General features: G+C 39.5%; 1 protein-coding gene across 2 annotated transcripts; it reads right to left on the bottom strand.

Annotated features, from left to right (window-relative positions):
- Positions 1–648: 648 nt before the first annotated feature.
- On the bottom strand, positions 649–18,820 carry abcc4 (ATP binding cassette subfamily C member 4 (PEL blood group)). 2 transcript variants are annotated; one of them, XM_058051974.2, is made up of 31 exons: positions 18,586–18,820; positions 18,086–18,196; positions 16,104–16,224; positions 15,731–15,955; positions 15,287–15,376; positions 14,218–14,381; positions 13,143–13,268; positions 12,084–12,333; positions 11,814–11,921; positions 11,525–11,614; positions 11,261–11,452; positions 10,986–11,080; positions 10,765–10,851; positions 10,343–10,439; positions 9,832–10,032; positions 9,615–9,752; positions 8,718–8,755; positions 8,349–8,464; positions 8,108–8,254; positions 6,856–6,935; positions 6,331–6,481; positions 6,126–6,245; positions 5,927–6,037; positions 5,749–5,849; positions 5,485–5,676; positions 5,245–5,400; positions 1,776–1,865; positions 1,450–1,622; positions 1,139–1,244; positions 922–1,056; positions 649–833 (listed from the first exon to the last, which is right to left on the bottom strand). In XM_058051974.2, the coding sequence occupies exons 1-31, from the start codon at positions 18,654–18,656 to the stop codon at positions 747–749; spliced, it is 3,969 nt and encodes a 1,322-aa protein (XP_057907957.2). In that variant the 5' UTR covers positions 18,657–18,820; the 3' UTR covers positions 649–746. The 2 variants fall into 2 exon arrangements, with proteins under 2 accessions (XP_057907957.2, XP_057907958.2); XM_058051975.2 differs by lacking the exons at positions 9,615–9,752; positions 9,832–10,032.
- Positions 18,821–20,549: the final 1,729 nt, after the last annotated feature.

The raw sequence follows: 20,549 nt of genomic DNA on the forward strand, positions 1-20,549 counted from the left end.
GCAATGCTGGTGTTAGCATGCCAGCAATGTTAAAATTAACATGCTAGCATCAAGAATTATAGCACAATGCACTAAATGTCCACAATGAGTTGAGAATTTGGACTTTGAAACCGTCTGTATCGGTTGAGAAATGTGGAAGAAACTTGGGTCACACCCCAAATTGAATCAGGTCTTCCATATGCCATTTCCAACAATTCCTGAAAATGTTATCCAAATCAAAGAACCATCAAGCTTCCAAGGCTGTGTAGAGGAAAAAGGAAGGAAAAGGAGAACAAATATTTACTATATTTAATTGCTTGAACCGCCCAAAAAGTCCACCAGATGGCAGAGTTGTGCTATCATTTTCTTTACTAATGAAGAATTAAAAGGTATTCTTTCCAAGTCTCTCTCTCTGCTCAACCAGCAATGAGCCATTCAATGATTGCCAGTTTGGATCTGGTTTCCAGTGTGTTCATGTGTGACACGCTCACTTACTTTAAAACTAGTTTAACTACCTGCATTTATTCTGCAAAAGCACTAACACTTTGTTCATCTGTGGCGGGTTCACTTACTGTAAAACTAGCTCAACAACTGCCTGCATTCATTCTGCAACTCTTATACCCTTGACCATTGGCTCACAAATGACAAATAATTCAGAGTGACAGTAAATTGAAAATAAGGCAACAATTTAATGTGTGAAAAATCAACAAGTATGCAAAATAAATACATGCATATCATATAGTTTGTACAGCAACGTAGTGAACAGCTCATAGAGCCGTCTCAAAGACGACTACATTTCCGTCCCCTTCCATCAGCCCATTACCAATATTGGGTCGACTTCTGGTGTCATAAGCCTGCAATGCAAGTATGCAGTGTTAGGTTTTCCTTGTAATGAAGAGGAACTGGACTGGCACCCGCCATGGACAATGAACACAGACTTGCCTTTTTAGCAGCGTCCAGCAGGGCCGCCGCCTCCTGCTTACCAGTCTGTTGCACCATTTTATAGAAGATTGACGTAGGTTCCTGGAGCAACGTGTACGGCTCGTCATAGGCATGGATTCGCCCTGCATCTAGGACCTGCAGGCAATGGAATTAGTAATGAGTGCTGAATGTAACCATGGGTAGATATGAGTTGAATGAATGTGGAAAAAGGGAGCACCAGTATGCGGTCGCTGTCGATGATGGTGTTGAGACGATGAGCGATGGTGAGCACAGTGCATTCCTTGAACTTTTCTCGAATAGTTCTCTGGATCAACTCGTCAGTCCTGTAAACATGTTCAATGGCCGTGATGCCATAGCTTATTAAAGTGGGTCATTCAGATAAACATTTCATTGCATTGACATTGTCATGAGTCTAAAAATGGCTCCCCTTTGTTGTATGCTTCGCTACGCTTGACGATGCTAAGTAAACATCGTAACTTCAGATTTACTCCAAAGCTGAACTGAACATTACTCGAGCTTTGCCAGCACCTTGGGTCCACGTTGGCAGTGGCCTCGTCAATAATGAGGATGCGGTTCTTCCTCAGGATAGCTCTGGCCAGACACACCAGCTGTCTTTGGCCCACGCTGAAGTTGGAGCCCGACTCTGCCAGAACAGTTTCCAGTTTTCCAGGAAGCTCTTCCACTAGGCCCTTCAGTTGGACCTGCGGGTCACATGGGCAAAACATTCTTAAATAAATTCTTCACTGTGCAGTCACATGTGTCCACAGTTGTGACTTTAACACTATGGGATTATTCTCCAAAGACGTGCCCAGTCTTTGGAATGTGACATGCTACACAACTGTGTCTGCTTCTACCTCTTGCAGAGAGTTCCACAGTTCCTCGTCTGTATGCTGGTTGAAAGGGTCTAGGTTCTTTCTCATGGAGCCTGTAAAGAGAACTGGGTCCTGTGGAACAGAGTGACAAACAACAAAGTCACCACACACAAATGTATTCACACTTGTTTGTTAATCAACACATAAAAATGCGCATGTTGGCAACGGAGAGCTAATCAAGACCTAAGGTCATCACTTAACAATTTTAACATTAGCACGCTAATAGGTAGCATAAACGTTTGTGTCTACCTATGAAAATTGGTAAAAAAATTTACTATGCTAATGGTAGCATGCTAACACCTAGCATGATAGTAAACTTTTTATATTTGTGTCTAAATATAAAAATGATACAATGTCAATGTTAACATGCTAGCAATGTTAACATGCTAATGTTAGCATACTAACACCTAACATGATTGTGCTAAGTGTCTACCCATGATCATTGCTAAAAATGCTGGTATGCGAATGTTAGCAATGCTGGTGTTAACATGCCAGCAATGTTAATATTAACATGCTAACACCTAGCATGATAGTAAAGTTTTTATATTTGTGTCTAAATATAAAAATGATACAATGTCAATGTTAACATGCTAGCAATGTTAACATGCTAGCAATGTTAACATGCTAATGTTAGCATACTAACACCTAACATGATTGTGCTAAGTGTCTACCCATGGTCATCGCTAAAAATGCTGGTATGCGAATGTTAGCAATGCTGGTGTTAGCATGCCAGCAATGTTAATATTAACATGCTAACACCTAGCATGATAGTAAACTTTTTATATTTGTGTCTAAATATAAAAATGATAAAATGTCAATGTTAACATGCCAGCAATGTTAACATGCTAATGTTAGCATACTAACACCTAAGATGATTGTGCTAAGTGTCTACCCATGACCATCGCAAAAAATGCTGGTATGCGAATGTTAGCAATGCTGGTGTTAACATGCCAGCAATGTTAATATTAACATGCTAACACCTAGCATGATAGTAAAGTTTTTATATTTGTGTCTAAATATAAAAATGATACAATGTCAATGTTAACATGCTAGCAATGTTAACATGCTAATGTTAGCATACTAACACCTAACATGATTGTGCTAAGTGTCTACCTATGGTCATCGCTAAAAATGCTGGTATGCGAATGTTAGCAATGCTGGTGTTAGCATGCCAGCAATGTTAATATTAACATGCTAACACTTAGCATGATAGTAAACTTTTTATATTTGTGTCTAAATATAAAAATGATACAATGTCAATGTTAACATGCTAGCAATGTTAACATGCTAATGTTAGCATACTAACACCTAAGATGATTGTGCTAAGTGTCTACCCATGACCATCGCAAAAAATGCTGGTATGCGAATGTTAGCAATGCTGGTGTTAACATGCCAGCAATGTTAATATTAACATGCTAACACCTAGCATGATAGTAAAGTTTTTATATTTGTGTCTAAATATAAAAATGATACAATGTCAATGTTAACATGCTAGCAATGTTAACATGCTAATGTTAGCATACTAACACCTAAGATGATTGTGCTAAGTGTCTACCCATGATCATTGCTAAAAATGCTGGTATGCGAATGTTAGCAATGCTGGTGTTAACATGCCAGCAATGTTAATATTAACATGCTAACACCTAGCATGATAGTAGTTTTTATATTTGTGTCTAAATATAAAAATGATACAATGTCAATGTTAACATGCTAGCAATGTTAACATGCTAATGTTAGCATACTAACACCTAACATGATTGTGCTAAGTGTCTACCCATGATCATTGCTAAAAATGCTGGTATGCGAATGTTAGCAATGCTGGTGTTAACATGCCAGCAATGTTAATATTAACATGCTAACACCTAGCATGATAGTAAAGTTTTTATATTTGTGTCTAAATATAAAAATGATACAATGTCAATGTTAACATGCTAGCAATGTTAACATGCTAATGTTAGCATACTAACACCTAACATGATTGTGCTAAGTGTCTACCCATGATCACTGCTAAAAATGCTGGTATGCGAATGTTAGCAATGCTGGTGTTAGCATGCCAGCAATGTTAATATTAACATGCTAACACTTAGCATGATAGTAAACTTTTTATATTTGTGTCTAAATATAAAAATGATACAATGTCAATGTTAACATGCTAGCAATGTTAACATGCTAATGTTAGCATACTAACACCTAAGATGATTGTGCTAAGTGTCTACCCATGACCATCGCAAAAAATGCTGGTATGCGAATGTTAGCAATGCTGGTGTTAACATGCCAGCAATGTTAATATTAACATGCTAACACCTAGCATGATAGTAAAGTTTTTATATTTGTGTCTAAATATAAAAATGATACAATGTCAATGTTAACATGCTAGCAATGTTAACATGCTAATGTTAGCATACTAACACCTAAGATGATTGTGCTAAGTGTCTACCCATGATCATTGCTAAAAATGCTGGTATGCGAATGTTAGCAATGCTGGTGTTAACATGCCAGCAATGTTAATATTAACATGCTAACACCTAGCATGATAGTAGTTTTTATATTTGTGTCTAAATATAAAAATGATACAATGTCAATGTTAACATGCTAGCAATGTTAACATGCTAATGTTAGCATACTAACACCTAACATGATTGTGCTAAGTGTCTACCCATGATCATTGCTAAAAATGCTGGTATGCGAATGTTAGCAATGCTGGTGTTAACATGCCAGCAATGTTAATATTAACATGCTAACACCTAGCATGATAGTAAAGTTTTTATATTTGTGTCTAAATATAAAAATGATACAATGTCAATGTTAACATGCTAGCAATGTTAACATGCTAATGTTAGCATACTAACACCTAACATGATTGTGCTAAGTGTCTACCCATGATCACTGCTAAAAATGCTGGTATGCGAATGTTAGCAATGCTGGTGTTAGCATGCCAGCAATGTTAATATTAACATGCTAACATCAAGCATTATATTGCAATGCACTGGGAAGGCTAAATGTCCATAATGAGTTGAGAATTTGGACTTTGAAACGGTCTGTATCGGTTGAGAAATGTGGAAGTAGTGGTAGGTAATAGTGGAAAATGTAGAAACATTGGGTCACACCCTAAATTGAATCAGGTCTTCCATATCCCATTTCCGACAATTCCTGAAAATGTTATCCAAATCAAAGAACCCTCAAGCTTCGAAGGCTGTGTCAAGGAAAAAGGAAGGAAAATGAGAACAAATATTTACTATATTTAATTGCTTGAACCGCCCAATTGAGTCAAAAGGTCCACCAGATGGCAGAGTTGTGCTATCATTTTCTTTACTAATGAAGAATTAAAAGGTATTCTTTCCAAGTCTCTCTCTCTGCTCTATGGGATTATTCTCCAAACGGAGAGCTAATCAAGACCTAAGGTCATCACTTCTTCATGACAGTTCCAGCATGGAGGCCATCTGTTATTTACCTGGGGAATGATAGACATCCTCTGACGCACGTCATGGAGGCCTAGTTCAGAGGTCAACACTCCGTCAATGTAGACGTTTCCTTGAGGCTCAGCCAGGCGGAATAGTGTTGACACCAAGGAGCTCTTCCCAGCACCCGTTCGACCAACAATGCCCACCTGATGTCAGTAAAATTCCACATAAGATGTTTGGAGGAACAGTGACCTTGTATCATGGCATACATGACCAGAAACCCATCTGACCTTCTCCCTGGGTAGGAAAGTCACTTTTAAGTTATGCAGAACTTTGGGACCATTATTGCTGTAGGAGAAGCTGACTCCGTCAAAGGTCACGAGTCCTTTTCTGGGCCACTCGGGGGGAGGACGTTTTTGGGTATACCAAGGGGCTTCACTTTCCAGTTGAGTGTACTCCACCACCCTCTCCACTGACGTCATCTGTTGATATCATATCAGTGTGTCTGAGCCAGCTCAACATTACTGGTTGTGTTTACTGAAATATTTGCATACCATGTTCTCCACCTCAGCACTCTGTCGGACCCCCCACTGGAACATGCCCATCAGAGTGATCGCATAGCTCAACGCCAAACCCACAGAGCCGGCATCCAGCTCTGACAGGATAAACGCATGTTACCAATACCATCATCTAATCTACTCAAAGATCCAGAACAAACAAAACTAATCTTACGGTCTCGGAGCAGGAGGCATCCAAATGTGGTGATTGTCACAAAGATGGAACACATGCCGTCAAGACGTACGGCAAACCAGCGAGACGTGGTCAGGAACAGGAACCAGGCGGCTTTTTGAGACACATACAGTAGGTAATAATTGCCATTATTTGTGCTCTGTACGCAAACTGAAACACAAAAACAGACTCATTTAACAACCTGAGTGCAGATCTTGATGTGCATCGAAGGCCTTTTGGAAGCGACCCTCCGCCCCAAAAGCTCGGATCGTCCACAGGCCCTGGAGAGAGGAAGACAGGTGCGAGAAAACTGGACTCCGAGCTATAAGGCAGGAAGAGAGAACAACTTTAAACTTGCAAAGAAGCGCACACACGCCACCAGGATACTAGATACGGTGGACACTCACTCGTGGATTCGAGTCGTTTGATGTCTCTGGAGGTCTGAAGGAAGTAGCGGCGCAGGAAGAGGAAGACGATGAGGAGCGGAAACACAGGGACGAGGATCCAGGGGATCACGCCCGCCGCCACGGCAATCACACCAACGATTTGTAGAAAGACCTGAGAAGCGCAAACACCGATATATTTAGAAAAACTACTTAAACAGTTTGTGCATTGTTGCCTAACAATGAAATTAAGGTGTTTGTATTCCAGTAAACAGTGGGTTGGACAATCAAACACATGCAAATAAAAATAGAGAAGTAAATGAAAGACAAAGAAAAAAAAAAACGGACCAACACTTAGCGACGAGTAGACACAACAGCACTTGGCTCTGATTCACAGTGTGCAAAAACATTTGACAAAAATGAGAGCATTGCTCACATACCACTGATAAACAAAGTAGATCAGCATGATAGAGCAGCCTGACAACATTCACAACAAACCCCCACACCTACACACGCAAAAAAACAAAAAGACTATGAAAATAATGATACCTGAATGAAGTCCACAATGGTCCAAGGCATGCTGGAATCCAGCTGGCCAATGTCCTTGGAAAACCGGTTTAAAACTCTGCCTGGGGTCAAACAGGGCAAAAAAAATATTTACACCAAGAAATACAATTGATTATCCAAATATTCTGCAAGTATTGTGGTATTCATCTTTAAAAAAATGTAAATATCCTCTGATTCAGCCTCTCTTTATTTCCTTCAACATCAATGAAAGCAGGCCTGTTTGTGTTTTAGGCAAAACAAGATATTCACACACATCTGCTTTGGGAAACAATCATCAACATTTTGGACACTTTTATGATATGTTGTGGACCAAACCGCCAACTGTTTCTCATTTGGTTCATATCAATTACCGAAACCGATTACCACATTTTTCAAAATCAATAACATCATCAGCTTTTTCCTACCTTGAAAACATTGCCAAAATCACGGGAATAATGTCTTTTACTATGACTATAACCGTACCTTGTGTACGAATAGTGCTCTATAAATAAACTTGAGTGATGGGAGTAGCAGAAACTGGAACACGTCTAGAGCGCCTCTCATCAAAAAAAATAAAAATAAAATATATATACATATATATATATTTTTTTTTATTTGTATTTTTTTAGCCCTCTAGACTATATATATATATATATATATATATATATATATATATATATTTACAATATATATATATATATTTATAAATAAATATATATATATATTTATATATTATATTTAATAATATATATATTTTATATATATAGTCACAGGGCGACTCATAGTCCGGAAAATACGGTAATCGCAGCAACAATTTATATAATTTATAACAATTTATAATTTATATATAATTTATTTATAATTTCTAATAATAATATAATAAAAATAATATAATATATAATTTATATATATATTTTTTATATATATATAGTCACAGGGCGACTTATAGTCCGGAAAATACGGTAATCACAGCAACAATTTATATAATTTAGAACAATTTATAATTTATATATAATAATAATATAATAAAAATGATATAATATATAATTTATATATATATTTTTTATATATATAGTCACAGGGCGACCTATAGTCCAGAAAATACAGTAATCGCAGCAACAATTTTGCTATTTATCCATACCTTTCACCCCTAATTTCCACCAATGTCTCAAGCGTCAAGGAAAGCTACGAACATGTTAAACTTTCCATAGCATCCACAAACAAGACAAACATTCTCTCCTTCATTGACTCTCACCAATGGGGTTGACGTCAAAGAAGCGCACATGGGTGCGGATGATGGCTGTGAACATGCTGTTGTGCAGTGCCTGTGTACATCTCACCAGCACGTTGAACATGAGCAAAGTCCTCATAAAGCCAAAAATTACAGTGGCTGCTGTCAATCCTGCAAAACATCAGCAGAGACATGTCACACTTTGTAGTATTGCAAAAAGCAGAGTGGCCACATGTGCAAGAAGTAAAAATAATGTCCACGTCACCTCCGTAAATGCCCAAGTAGAAGTTAAGGTCCAGTTCTTTTGCCTCCAGTTTGTCAGTAACATTTTGCCCAGTGGCATTCTGGCCAGTGGTTTCCAGTTTGACTTGCTCATCAGCCCTGATGAAGTCATCTCAGGTAAACATGTTGTATAACTAATGTTGCACATTGTATACATTGTTTTGGAATGACTGAGCTCTTATAGATGCCAAATTCCAACTGATAATTTATGTCAATGTTGAGTGTCTAACATTCTGTGACTAATTACAGAGCTACTAATTGCAACACTACTTATTATTTAATATTTTGTAAATGAAAATGACAAGCTTTTTTTGTCACAATGTTTAAAGTCTTCACACATGAGCCCACCTACCAGTAAGCCAGCCACCAGTCCTGCACAATGTATGCCACCTGCAAAATACAAAGTCAGTGTATTTTTTAGAACTCTGGGAGGTCAGTCACTGTTTATGCACTACACTGCTGATGGGGATGTCATACACAATTTCATGTCAATAAACCCCAAATACCCCTTTATATAATCCAGGTCTATGCTCCAATGCCAACTTCTGATGGTGAAGAAGTAGACAAACTATACAAGGAACTCAGTACAACATGGCAATAGGTAACTTCAACACACAGACTGGATCCAAGAAGGGTAGAAAGGAGGAAGTCACTGGAAACTTTGGATCAGGATTCAGGAATGAAATGGGTGAAAAAGGATTTGCAATTAATAACAAGCTGATAATCAAATACTTTCTTCAAGAAAAGACTGTCAAGACAATGTACAGATGCAGATGACATTGCGGTCATTGGAGAATGGCTCAGTGAAGTGGAAAAGAAGTTCAAAGACCGTCCTTGCAGAAGCTAGCAAAGTACGTTGCGCAGAGATGAACCCACCTGCACCCCAGGAGTCTCTAATTGTGAAATGTAACAAGATTGAGGAAATCAATGAATACATTTACCTGGGAGATTCTGCCGAAAGGAAAAGAGGAGCTAAAGAGGAGAAACTGGACTGGCGTCAAGATGGGAAACTGAGTTAAGATCATAGCATTGACTCTGGAAAAAAAAAAAGTGGAGCAGCGACCAGGGTATTGACAAGCAACTGTGAGAAGAAGATAGCAGCAGCTCAGCATAACATAAAAGAAAATATGCTTGGTGTTAAATACAAGGACAGGAAAACAAACATATTATATCCAAGTCAGAATAATTGAACTTAGTAAATGTAGATGGGCAGGCCACATGAATTATATTCAATTATTGGTTGGCTTACCTGAGCTAGAATGTTCAGGAGCAACAGAACAAGCAGAATGAAAATGCTGGCACCGGCTCGCAAGTACTTCATGTACAGTTTCATTCCAATGGATCCCTCTGCACGACTCTCCTCTACAAGTGTCTGGACCGGCTCAGGCTAGGAAGGGAAGGAGCAGCATCCCAATGAAGAATTTCACAGATTTATCTTTTACTGCAAACACAATCAATGTACAAACCGCTAAATGTTCTCCATCCTGGAGTGAGTGCACGGAGGAGGTCTGAGACCACACCGAGTTCTGGGACAAAGTCCGCTTGCGGGATGAAAGGTCTTTGGGAGAATGCTGGGCCTCCTCTTCTTCGTCCTTTTTCAGCAGTGAGGTGAAATCCACCCCGGACTGCTGTAGCTCTGCATATGTCCCCTGGGCCACCATGTGACCCTTAAATAAACATATATAGTATGTGTGTCGTGTCAGGTATTTACTTGTACATACAAATACATGTCAGGACAGGAAAAAAAAAGGCCAGTGTGGCGACCGCTAATATCTGTTTTACACTCTTCGCTATGCTTTTGCTTATATTTTTCTGGCCTTTCCTCCCAGTTTATCGGTAACTTACTGCCTTGACTTATTAACCTGTTAACACAATGTATCGGAGTACATCCACAAGTACAAAATGTACCAAATTTCAGCAGTTAGCCTTTCCCAATGTGTAACTTGTGACTTCTTGTTTACATTTGAATGCACCCACCTCCTTGAGGACCACTATCTGGTTTGCTGCCTTCAGGTACTGTAGTTGGTGGGTAACCAGGATGCGAGGTTTGCGCTTCAGCAGTCCACAGATGCACCTGGGTCAACAAGTAATGATCAAAACCTAATTTATCTGCAGCACCAAAATCAACTCTACTTGTTTTATGACAGGAAAAGCTATTGTTAGCGGGTTCATGGCCAGCGCCGCACCTCTTCCTGTCATACTTGAACCACATTCCATCAGCTTTTCATCTTTAGTGCGACATTTTCATATTCACACTGGCCTGAGTATGTGGATGAAAATAAACCTGACAGCACTAGCGGGACAGACTGAACAATCCCTCATTTGGGTATTAATGCCATTACTTAATTAATGCTGTTAATTCATTTCATGAATTCATGTCATTTGATTTACTCTCTTACTGTTCAAAGAGGTGCCTTCCAACTTCAGCATCCACAGCACTAAGAGGATCATCCAGGAGGTAAATATCAGCATCCTGATACACAGCCCTGGAGATGCACAAATTGCATTGAATTGCAGCTTTGGTGACAATAGGTAGACATTTTTTAACTTGAAGGGAATTCTGAAGCGGTAACAATGGGAATCACGACAAATGATTATTTCTGTGTTTGACAAATAATACCTGGCCAGGTTGACACGAGCCTTCTGACCCCCGCTGAGTGTGGCGCCTCGATCCCCAATGAGCGTTAGGTCACCATCTGGGAGCAACTCGAGATCCTTCACAAGCAAGTAGCATCAACATAGTCATTATGTATTTTAGTGTTTGACTCAAAGCCGCAAAACACAGGAAATGTGCACTAATGCAAACACGCAATGTTTTTCTCATAGTTGGGAAGACTATTTTGAGGCTCCTTCTAACGTGTCTCAACATGTTTACAAGCCTCTTCACTTGCTTACCCGCTTTAGGGCACAAGCCCTGATGACTCGCTCGTACATGAGCGGGTCCATCTCCTTCCCAAATAGGATGTTGCTGCGGATGGTTCCGGGAAACACCCAGGGCTGCTGGGCAGCGTAGGTCAGCTGACCTTTGACCTTCATCGCCCCCTTTTCAGGTGGAAGCTCTCCCAGGATCGAGCTCAGTAGAGAGGACTGGGTGGATAGAGAAGTCACCCATTACACCAAAACGACACCTCCTTGCACCCAACCAGTGGATTCCTTTACCTTTCCTGCTCCTACTGGTCCAATGACTGCCAACAGCTGATTTTCAGTCAGTGTGAGTGAGACGTTTTGCAGACATGGAGCATCCAGACTCTGTGGCATACAGAATAATATGAAATCATGTACACAGTGGATGGAAACTAAAACCAAGATTCAAACTTACAATAACAATACACTTGAAACCTAAATATAGTTCATTACATAAATTTCATTAATAGAAGTAGTCAAGTTTGTAGAACCACACAATTTGAGTCAATGCCGCGGTTCAAACGTTCTGGCTGAGAATTCTAACCTTCTCCCAGTAGCACGTCAGGTCTTGGATCTCAATGGCGCAATCTTTCTTCTCGGCCATGGGTAAAGTAGTGCTAATCTTTGTCATCTCCTCCAGCAACAAGAACTCCTAGACCATAAAGATGAATCATATGAGACAAATATTGTAGAGGGTTACAGTTGAAATTTCTCACTATCAACTAAAATTCAGACAGAACTCCATGAATGACTTTACTGCTCAAATTGGGGCTGGGGGTACAATTCACATATTCAGGGTTAAACAGTGACGGACCTGGATCCTGCGGATGCTCACACGGCCCTCAAACAGCTTCTCAATGGCATTGGGAAAGAAGAGTGAGACGGTGAGACGCACTGCTGTGTACAGGGACACGGTCACAAAGACACGACTGGCTGTGATTTTGTTCCCCAGCAGGACATAGAGGGTGAAGGTGATGAAGACAATTATCTTGCTGGCACAGAAGAAGGAGGCCATGTTGAGGCCACGCAAGTACGAGCTCATCATGATCTGGGAGATCTCCTTCCTACAGAGAATGGAGGAATATGATACTGATGATAATGAAAATGGTGATGGGAAAGAGGAACAAAGAAATGAAAAGCCACATGACTCAAACTGAAAGACGGTAATGAGACAGGATGACTGTATAAGGAAGGGTACATTTGCACAATTTCATCCAATACAAAAGCTGTATACAAAATCTGTCTTTACTAAAATAATAATAAATGACGTTGGCTATCTGTGGTAAGGTTTTGTTTTGGTGGTTAATTGTTTTTGTTCCGTGCAATGACCGATAACTGCTTTTTTTTTTTTTTAATACAAGCAGGCCATTGAATTGTGGTGAGTGTCTAACAATCCCTTTTGTTTACTTTAGGTAAAAATAATAAACTATGAAAAATGACTGTAATGCGGCTAGCGAGGTCTGAGACAAGTCAATGTTATTCGCACAATGCACACAGAAGCCTACACTGAACTATAAGTGAAATTCCACCCATTGTCTATACTCCGTGTCTTTATTAGGGTCACGGGCAATTACATTATTGTCATTTGGTAACCAAAATATGCGAAGCCTACAGCAATAAACATTGTTAAAATAACACTTAATATTACATTATTGTTTTAGCATAGATGTTTTTTGATGCAGCTCTTGTATTAGATCACATGTGAGTGTGCAAATGTAATGAATGTAGTGGTTGAGTACACAAAGGGATAGGGTTGTCTACCGAAACCCGGTTTTCTGCCGCTTGTCCCCCACTAGGGTCACGGGAGTAGGCTGGAGCCTCCAGCTGACTTTGGGCAAGAAGCAACTGTAAGGTACCGTTCTTTTCTCTTTACCTTCTGACATCCGACACCAGAGCAGCAAAGGGTTTCTCCCAGGCATACATCTTTATTATCCTTATCCCAGACACCACCTCGTTCATTGTTCGGATCCTGCTGTCAGTTAGAATGGCCGTCTTACTCCTGCAGATGAGAGGGAGAATGAAAATGAATGAAATACGATCAAAAAAACAGAAACACACACACACAATAATGTGAGAATAAATAGCAAGGCAAATTCCAGTGCAGATGTGAACAAAATAGTTTTTTGGTTTTCAGACAGTTAAAGGTGGTAAATATTTATTTTATTATATATATATTTTTTAGTTTGTTTTGTTTTTAACAAAAAAGCAATTTTGACAGTCCCTTTAATCAGTTTCAGTGTCATGCTGTCGCTATGTCACTGCTCCAGGGTTGCATAAAGAAGGACTTAAAAAGTACAATAATATACTGTAATAAAAAAAATATGATAAAATAATATATGAATATAAAATAATCTAATAATATTATATAATATAATAATAAAAACAATGTTTGGGTTTTGGTTTAATTCTGCAATGAGCCACGGTCCACAGATGGACCCCCTGGACAGCCATGCGTCTTTTGCCAGGAAGGCGATGTGTTGCAAGGCAATGAAGGGGTGTGGCTAAGCTTTGCTTTCTTGCCTGTGTTGCTGCTCAGATTGCACTGTGGAGGGGTTTTTACAGCTTTCAGATCTATATTGCACAGCGGTACGGAGGTGGAGCGCCACTCCTGCTGGACTGCGTAGTGGATACTTGACCTCAATTGACAGCTTGTATTTAATTACCAAATAAAAGAAATAAACATAATATACACTTCCTGTTGTTCCCTTTTATTCTGTTATTTTATATTTATTCCTATAATATGGAGTTGCCCTTTAATCTTGTGTAGAATAACTTCTACACAATAATCTTCACCAAATCCCCTAGTCTTTTAAGTATTATGTTTAAACATTTTATTGTATTATTTTTTTGCATTATTTAAAATGTGTATTTATTTAAATTTGATCAATATTGTGTATATTGTATATATATGTATTTTTGTGGAATTAACAAGAAATCCCAGCTGCTACCTGAATTTGGAAAAGAGCCTGCCAAACAAGGTCTGCATAGGCATCAGGAACATGAGGACCACCATGCCTGCCAGGCACGACGGCCCGATCTCCTGCCAAAGAAGCCCCACCACCGCTGCTGCCTGCAGGGGCCCCACCCACAGGAAGTGTAAGAAGATTGTCACCTGTTGCAGACAACCAATTAGATCAAAATGCAGGTATCCAGACAGTGTGAAGTCAAACAATTAGTCATAGGCTTTGTTCCAAACAACAATACTAGGTATCAACAACAAAGTTACTGCACACGAGCATCTCTCTACATAATACAAGGGGTGTGAAAAATTGTTTGCCCCCTTCCTGAATTTTTTTATTGCACGTTTGCCACACATAAATGCTTCAGATCAGCAAGCAAATTTAAATATTAGTCAATGACGACACAACTGAACACAAGGAAAGGATGCTTTCGGGAATATTCCTGAGCATAGCTTGTGATCATAACTCTAGAGGAGTGTGCGGACAAATTTGCTGACATCTCTGCCTTAATTTGAATTAGCGAGAGCATTCAACTCACCAAAACAAACGAGCAGTAAGAGAACAACAACAAAGTAAGAGACCACAATATTTAAGAAAGTACACAATACTTACAGGTAAAAGTTCAGCTGCTTTGGTGTCAGAGCAGAATCTCTTACTATAAATAAATAAACTATTATAAACCATAAATCAGTCTCTCAATTGGCGCGCAGACTGCAGAAGGGTGGAATCGAATGTTCTATGTGTGTAAGGCTGTATTAAGCCTGTTAAGCCTGTTTCATACTTGCCGCATCCGCAAGGTCCTTAATATTTGCTGCACGAAACTGTGTGGACCTCGCGGATGCCGCAAGTATGAAACGGGCTTAAGTCTCAATCGCGTAGCCATCTGCTCCTTTGGATTTTTTTTTCACCCTTAATAATAACAAGTTTGATTTTAAAATATGCATTTTGAGTTCAATATTGTAGTGTGACAAACATGCAAAAATAAAATGCGGAAGGGGGCAAAAACTTTTTCACACGGTCAACACCTGTAACTATTAATAACTCATGACTTGTATACCTCATCAAACTTATTGACGTCATTTGAGAGCAGATTCACAATCTGGCCTGTGGTGGTCTTTCCCATGGCGGAACTACTGAGGCACAAAGCCTAGTGAAAAAAACACAGATCAAACGTTTGAGATTAGGAAAAAAATAACAAAGCACAATATATAATATAATAATATCATCAATAATATATTGATTTTACAGTCCATTTATTACAAGGAGTGTGGAGCACATTTTTCCTTTCTTTCAGTGTATTTCCTTCTTTTTGTAACAACCAATCACAGCTCTTAGAAGACTGCGTCATACCTAGCAACCGGGTCAACCACACCTCCTCACTAAGATAAACAAATTCTGTCCCCTCATTGCTCAGAGTTGCTTTCAGAAAGTGAGGAGCTTTCTGAGAGCTTTGTGCATACAGGCTTAGAAACATCATTCTCTCATAACAGCGCCTACCCACTTTTTTATAGATCATGTGACACATGGCCACTCTGATCTTCATTCCCACTCGCTGGACGTGGAAGAAATATAAGTGGTGCAGCAACGCCAGGCCGATGGTGCAGATCGACAACCCGGCTGCGTAGCCGAGGGAATTGTTAAGGGCTGTTTGATCGTTTGGGTCATAATCCTCAAAGTAGTGGATCATCTTCCCGAGGATGACCGGCTGGATCACTTTTATCACCTCCTGACATGGAGAAGGAAATGAAGATAAAGTGAAGGCAGTAACTTTCTCTTACTTTACTTAACATGTAAAAAGGTGTTATTTTCTCACAATAGTTATACTTCCTGAATAATTTTACAGCAGTTTTAGCTGGATAACAGTCAATACTGACCTCAATTAGGGTGAAGATTCCCAGCACTGCGTATGGCTTCCAGTAACACCTAATGATGACCTGACTGAGTTGTGGCTTCCGTAACTGTTTGGTGGCCTCCTGGACTTCATGATCCCAGTATCTGTGACACAAATAGCAAGAGGGGTAAATCAAGCGATTCGTCTTATGTGGTCACATGCTATAATGAAAATTTATAATGAAAACATTGCCACACATGGGAAGAACTGGAGACACTACCAGGCAGGTAGGATATCATATTGTTATATACATATATTCATATATATGTATATATGTTATATTCATATCTCTGATTGTTCCCAAAGACACAATGTGGCAACGAAACACCACACTGACACCATCTTCCTGTTTTTGTCATGTCTTTTGTCACCGCCTTTGACTTTCATATTTGTGTTGGCAAAATGTTTACGTCGGATGCCCTTCCTGACACAGAAATGTGGATGCTGAGGTTCTCATTGGGAGTGACCAGGATGGATAGGATCAGGAACGAGTACATCAGAGGGACATTACATGTTAGAGGCCTTGGAGATAAAGTTAGAGAGGCCAGACTGAGATGGTTCGGACATGTCCAGAGGAGAGATAGTGAATATATTGGTAGAAGAATGATGCGTTTAGAGCTGCCAGGTAGGAGGTTTATGGATGTACTGAAGGAGGACATGAGGGTAGTTGGTGCAGATGACAGGGTTGAATGGAGGAGATTGATTTGCTGTGGCGACCCCTGAAGGGAAAACCCGAAAGATAAAGAGTTTTGTCATCTTCTTTATCAAAATGCTGACCACTTTCTTTGTCTCTATTAAATACAGGATTTTCCATTGTATTATTATTGGGGTTTTAGCGATTTTTGGTCATGTTGAAAATGAAAATACTGTTACTGTGACCTGTGTTGTATGCTCAAAACATCTATACGCTAGTGGCAAAGGCGGACAACCCGGAATCCATATTTTCCCTCAGGTTATCTGCAGTGGAATAACATTACAGTATCAGTTGATGCAAGCCAAGACACCACACTTTTATACGCATTTAAAATGCGCCTGCAAACAATGAATTGGTGGAGAAATCCCCTTTTGCACAGCCACCAGAACACAAGCAGCCTTGTGTCATTATGACATGGCGAGGAATTGCAATTATAAACATTATGGCACTGGCTCTTCACGGTTAACAGCTTCACATCTAATTACATTACAACGGCAATCAAATGCTTCACACAGTGCACAGGCTTTACTTAGAAAGTGTCCTGGAATGAAATAAAACACAGTTCTCCAATAGGGATGGTCAAGACTAAAAGTGAGTCATTAACCAAACACTGTTTACTATTTAACATCACATTTTACACCACACTGTATTTGCACAGTCATGGTAGCAATCTTTGCACCCTCACATGGGTTGTTAATTTGCCTTAGACAATGCAATTGCAGTACTCTCTAAAAAGAATGCATATGCATTTGATTGTGGCAAAATAATATTGCATTCACATGACTGCAAATAGCCATGTGTTGGATGGATGTGTTTTGATAATGGAATAGTAGGCTTCAATAGTAGTCTCTGAAAATAACTAATGTTAAACTGTTATTGCAACCAATTTCTACTATTTTATTGGAACACAAAGTGGTGGTCTAGTGGTTAGCGTGCAGATCTCACAGCTAAGAGACCAGGGTTCAATTCCACCCTGTCTGTGTGGAGTTTGCATGTTCTCCCCGTGCATGCGTGTGTTTTCTCCGGGTACTCCGGTTTCCTCCCACATTCCAAAAACATGCTAGGTTAATTAGCGACTCCAAATTGTCCATAGGTATGAATGTGAGTGTGAATGGTTGTTTGTCTATATGTGCCCTGTGATTGGCTGGCGACCAGTCCAGGGTGTACCCCGCCTCTCGCCCAAAGACAGCTGGGATAGGCTCCAGCACCCTCCGCGACCCTCGTGAGGAAAAGCGGTCGAAAATGAACGAACAACGTGGTTGTGATTGTACCTCTGCAGCTCCTGGCCCAATGTCTCCGAGCTGTCCTCCACCAACACCGGGTACATATCATCCTCCTCCAGCCTGCGCTTGTATCCAATACGGAAGAGAGGATTCAGCCACCTGAGGATCACAATATGTCTTAACAAATGGACTTTGACACCAACACCACTGGTTAAATGTTTGTTTTATTACATTTAAGAACAATTGTTTCTTGTCTTTTATAACTATATATTTTATTACTTTATATATTCGTTGTTGTGCGGCACTGTTACGGATTTATAAATAAAGTTAGCATGTATGGTAGGTGTATCAGCAACAGCAACAGGAAACCAAACTCAAGGTTTCCAAAATGTTTACTCGCCCTATTGTTACGAAACTTTCCGTCACGTTTGGGTGCCAACCTGCATATGACTCATAAAGACCTAAAGATACTTAAAAGTGATTTTCAGTGTGTTGGAGACACTGATTAACCCCCCCAGTCTGCCCTCCGGTGTGTTTCGCCTTCTTACCAGAAAAATATCTTGGACAGGATATTCGCCGACGCTGCCGGGTTCGTCTTGACATTATTGCCTTTTTCCATCGTGTCCGACCCGGAATCAGCGTTTCCAGCGACTTCGCGCCCTGAAGATTTAAAGCTAGAGTTGATGTCGGCACATGTTTTGTGATAATCTCTGATCCCTGCGTGTGTTACGTACGCGAGGGTAAACTAAACCTTGCTTTTACATCATTACTGTACTAAAGTGACGTCTTTTTAGTTCCGCCCACAATGGCACCTGATTGGTGGAAAGGAGCGACCGCCTATTGGCTCACTCTTTTAACTCTGTTTGCACGTCATTGGCTGCCAACAAACAGCAAATTCAATGACAGGGACATTTGAAAAGTCATTGATAAAAGTCATTTTAAAGTGACTGTATGCGACTGGCTAAATATTACAATATGGTGTACCACACTGTACAAAAAATGTTGATTAAAAACACCAGAAACACCCCAAAAATGTCTATTTTCTACAATTACGAATTAAAATAAATAAAATTGCAGTGAAAAGAGGACTGGAGACGACAAGATGTGACTCTTTTTTTTCTTTCGTAAGATTATAAATGACTCATACAGGCCTGCATTCTACATGATTAGCAGTATCATGCATTTTACAATATTCCTAAATATATATAATAATATTCACGAGATAGATAGATAGATAGATAGACTTTCTTTATTGTCATTGCACTATATCACAGCAGTGAAATGCCAACGAAATGTCGTTGCCTGGCTCCCGCATAATAATAAATAATAATAATAATGTGGAGAATAAATAGATGACATCAAATATGGACAACAATGTACAGCGTAAACAGTAATTTGTACAAATAGTTTAAATAATTTTGAATAAACAATAATAATCCACTATATATATATAGTGGATTATTATTGTTTATTTAAATTATTTAAATTTAAATTACTATTTAAATTATATATATATATATAGGCAAAATATGACAAAGGCAAACTCATTTTAATTAAAGGTGTTAAATTGACCTGATTTCAGGATGCGACGAGTTATAATTTTATCAAAATTACTCAACAAAATCTTCACTTCCTTTTATGAACAGCTATAAACCTTGTCTCGTGATAACAAAATGTGTCACAATCCATAGGAGGAAATGTGCCATGCACCCGCGATGTGAGTAAAGCGTGAGTTGTCTGTGACAAAGTCTCACGACATTACATAACCTTGTAATGTAAACTCTGCCTTCACTCTATGGGAGACTTTATGATAAATCAATGCATGTGCAACTGGGGTAAAATATTATCCTGACACCCACGTGTTGATTTTTAGCTAAGACATCTTGGGGAAAGAACTGGAGGGGAAAAGCCAGCATGTGGTTACATAAAGTTATAAGTGCTTTCATGTGAACCAACCGGTCATAACCAGAACTCCTTTGGATTTCTTCTTTGTCACTACAGCCACCTTCCATATATATATATATATATATACACTAACTCCATCTATATAATCTTTTTGTTCTGTTTAAGGATGAAATAATGTGAACCATCTGTGGTTGAAAACATGTGAGAGGCTTCAAGGGGAAGTGTTTTGGTTGCAATGCCAACAACGCTCACATGCTCTGTGTAACCCACTTCTTAGCTGGGCGCCTCCGTCGTGTTGGATCACATTTCAGTGTTCAGCATAAATGGGTGTTCAGCAGAGCCACATCAAGCCGCAGCTGAAGAAAGGCCATCCACCATTTGCAATATTGTCACAATATAAAAGCTAACTAAATGTGGTATTTTTCCCTTCTTGGGCCAAGTTATAAACATTGGAGCTGGATCACATCCACTTTTACATGTCAAGGACAGTGTTCTTCTCATGAGGCTTTTTGCATGCCCGGTGGTGTGACATTTTTTTTTTCTCTCTCCCAGGCGTGTTAACTGTTAAGAGAATCTCGGCACCATTATAGCAAGCTCCTCCAATCAA

This window comes from Doryrhamphus excisus, linkage group LG15 (assembly GCF_037039965.1).
Source record: "Doryrhamphus excisus strain RoL-2023G ecotype Guam linkage group LG15, RoL_Dexc_Guam_v1.1, whole genome shotgun sequence".
Lineage (NCBI taxonomy): Eukaryota > Metazoa > Chordata > Actinopteri > Syngnathiformes > Syngnathidae > Doryrhamphus > Doryrhamphus excisus.

Bases quoted from the DNA above. Each gene is read 5' to 3' on its own strand.
- abcc4 (XM_058051974.2), bottom strand. From the start codon at position 18,656: ATGGAAAAAGGCAATAATGTCAAGACGAACCCGGCAGCGTCGGCGAAT. The intron at 12,334-13,142 runs GTAAAGAGAAAA...CATTCTCTGTAG, and splicing joins CTGGTGTCGGATGTCAGAAG to GAAGGAGATCTCCCAGATCA. The intron at 8,756-9,614 runs GTAAGCCAACCA...TGTATTTTGCAG, and splicing joins TCCTGAACATTCTAGCTCAG to GTGGCATACATTGTGCAGGA.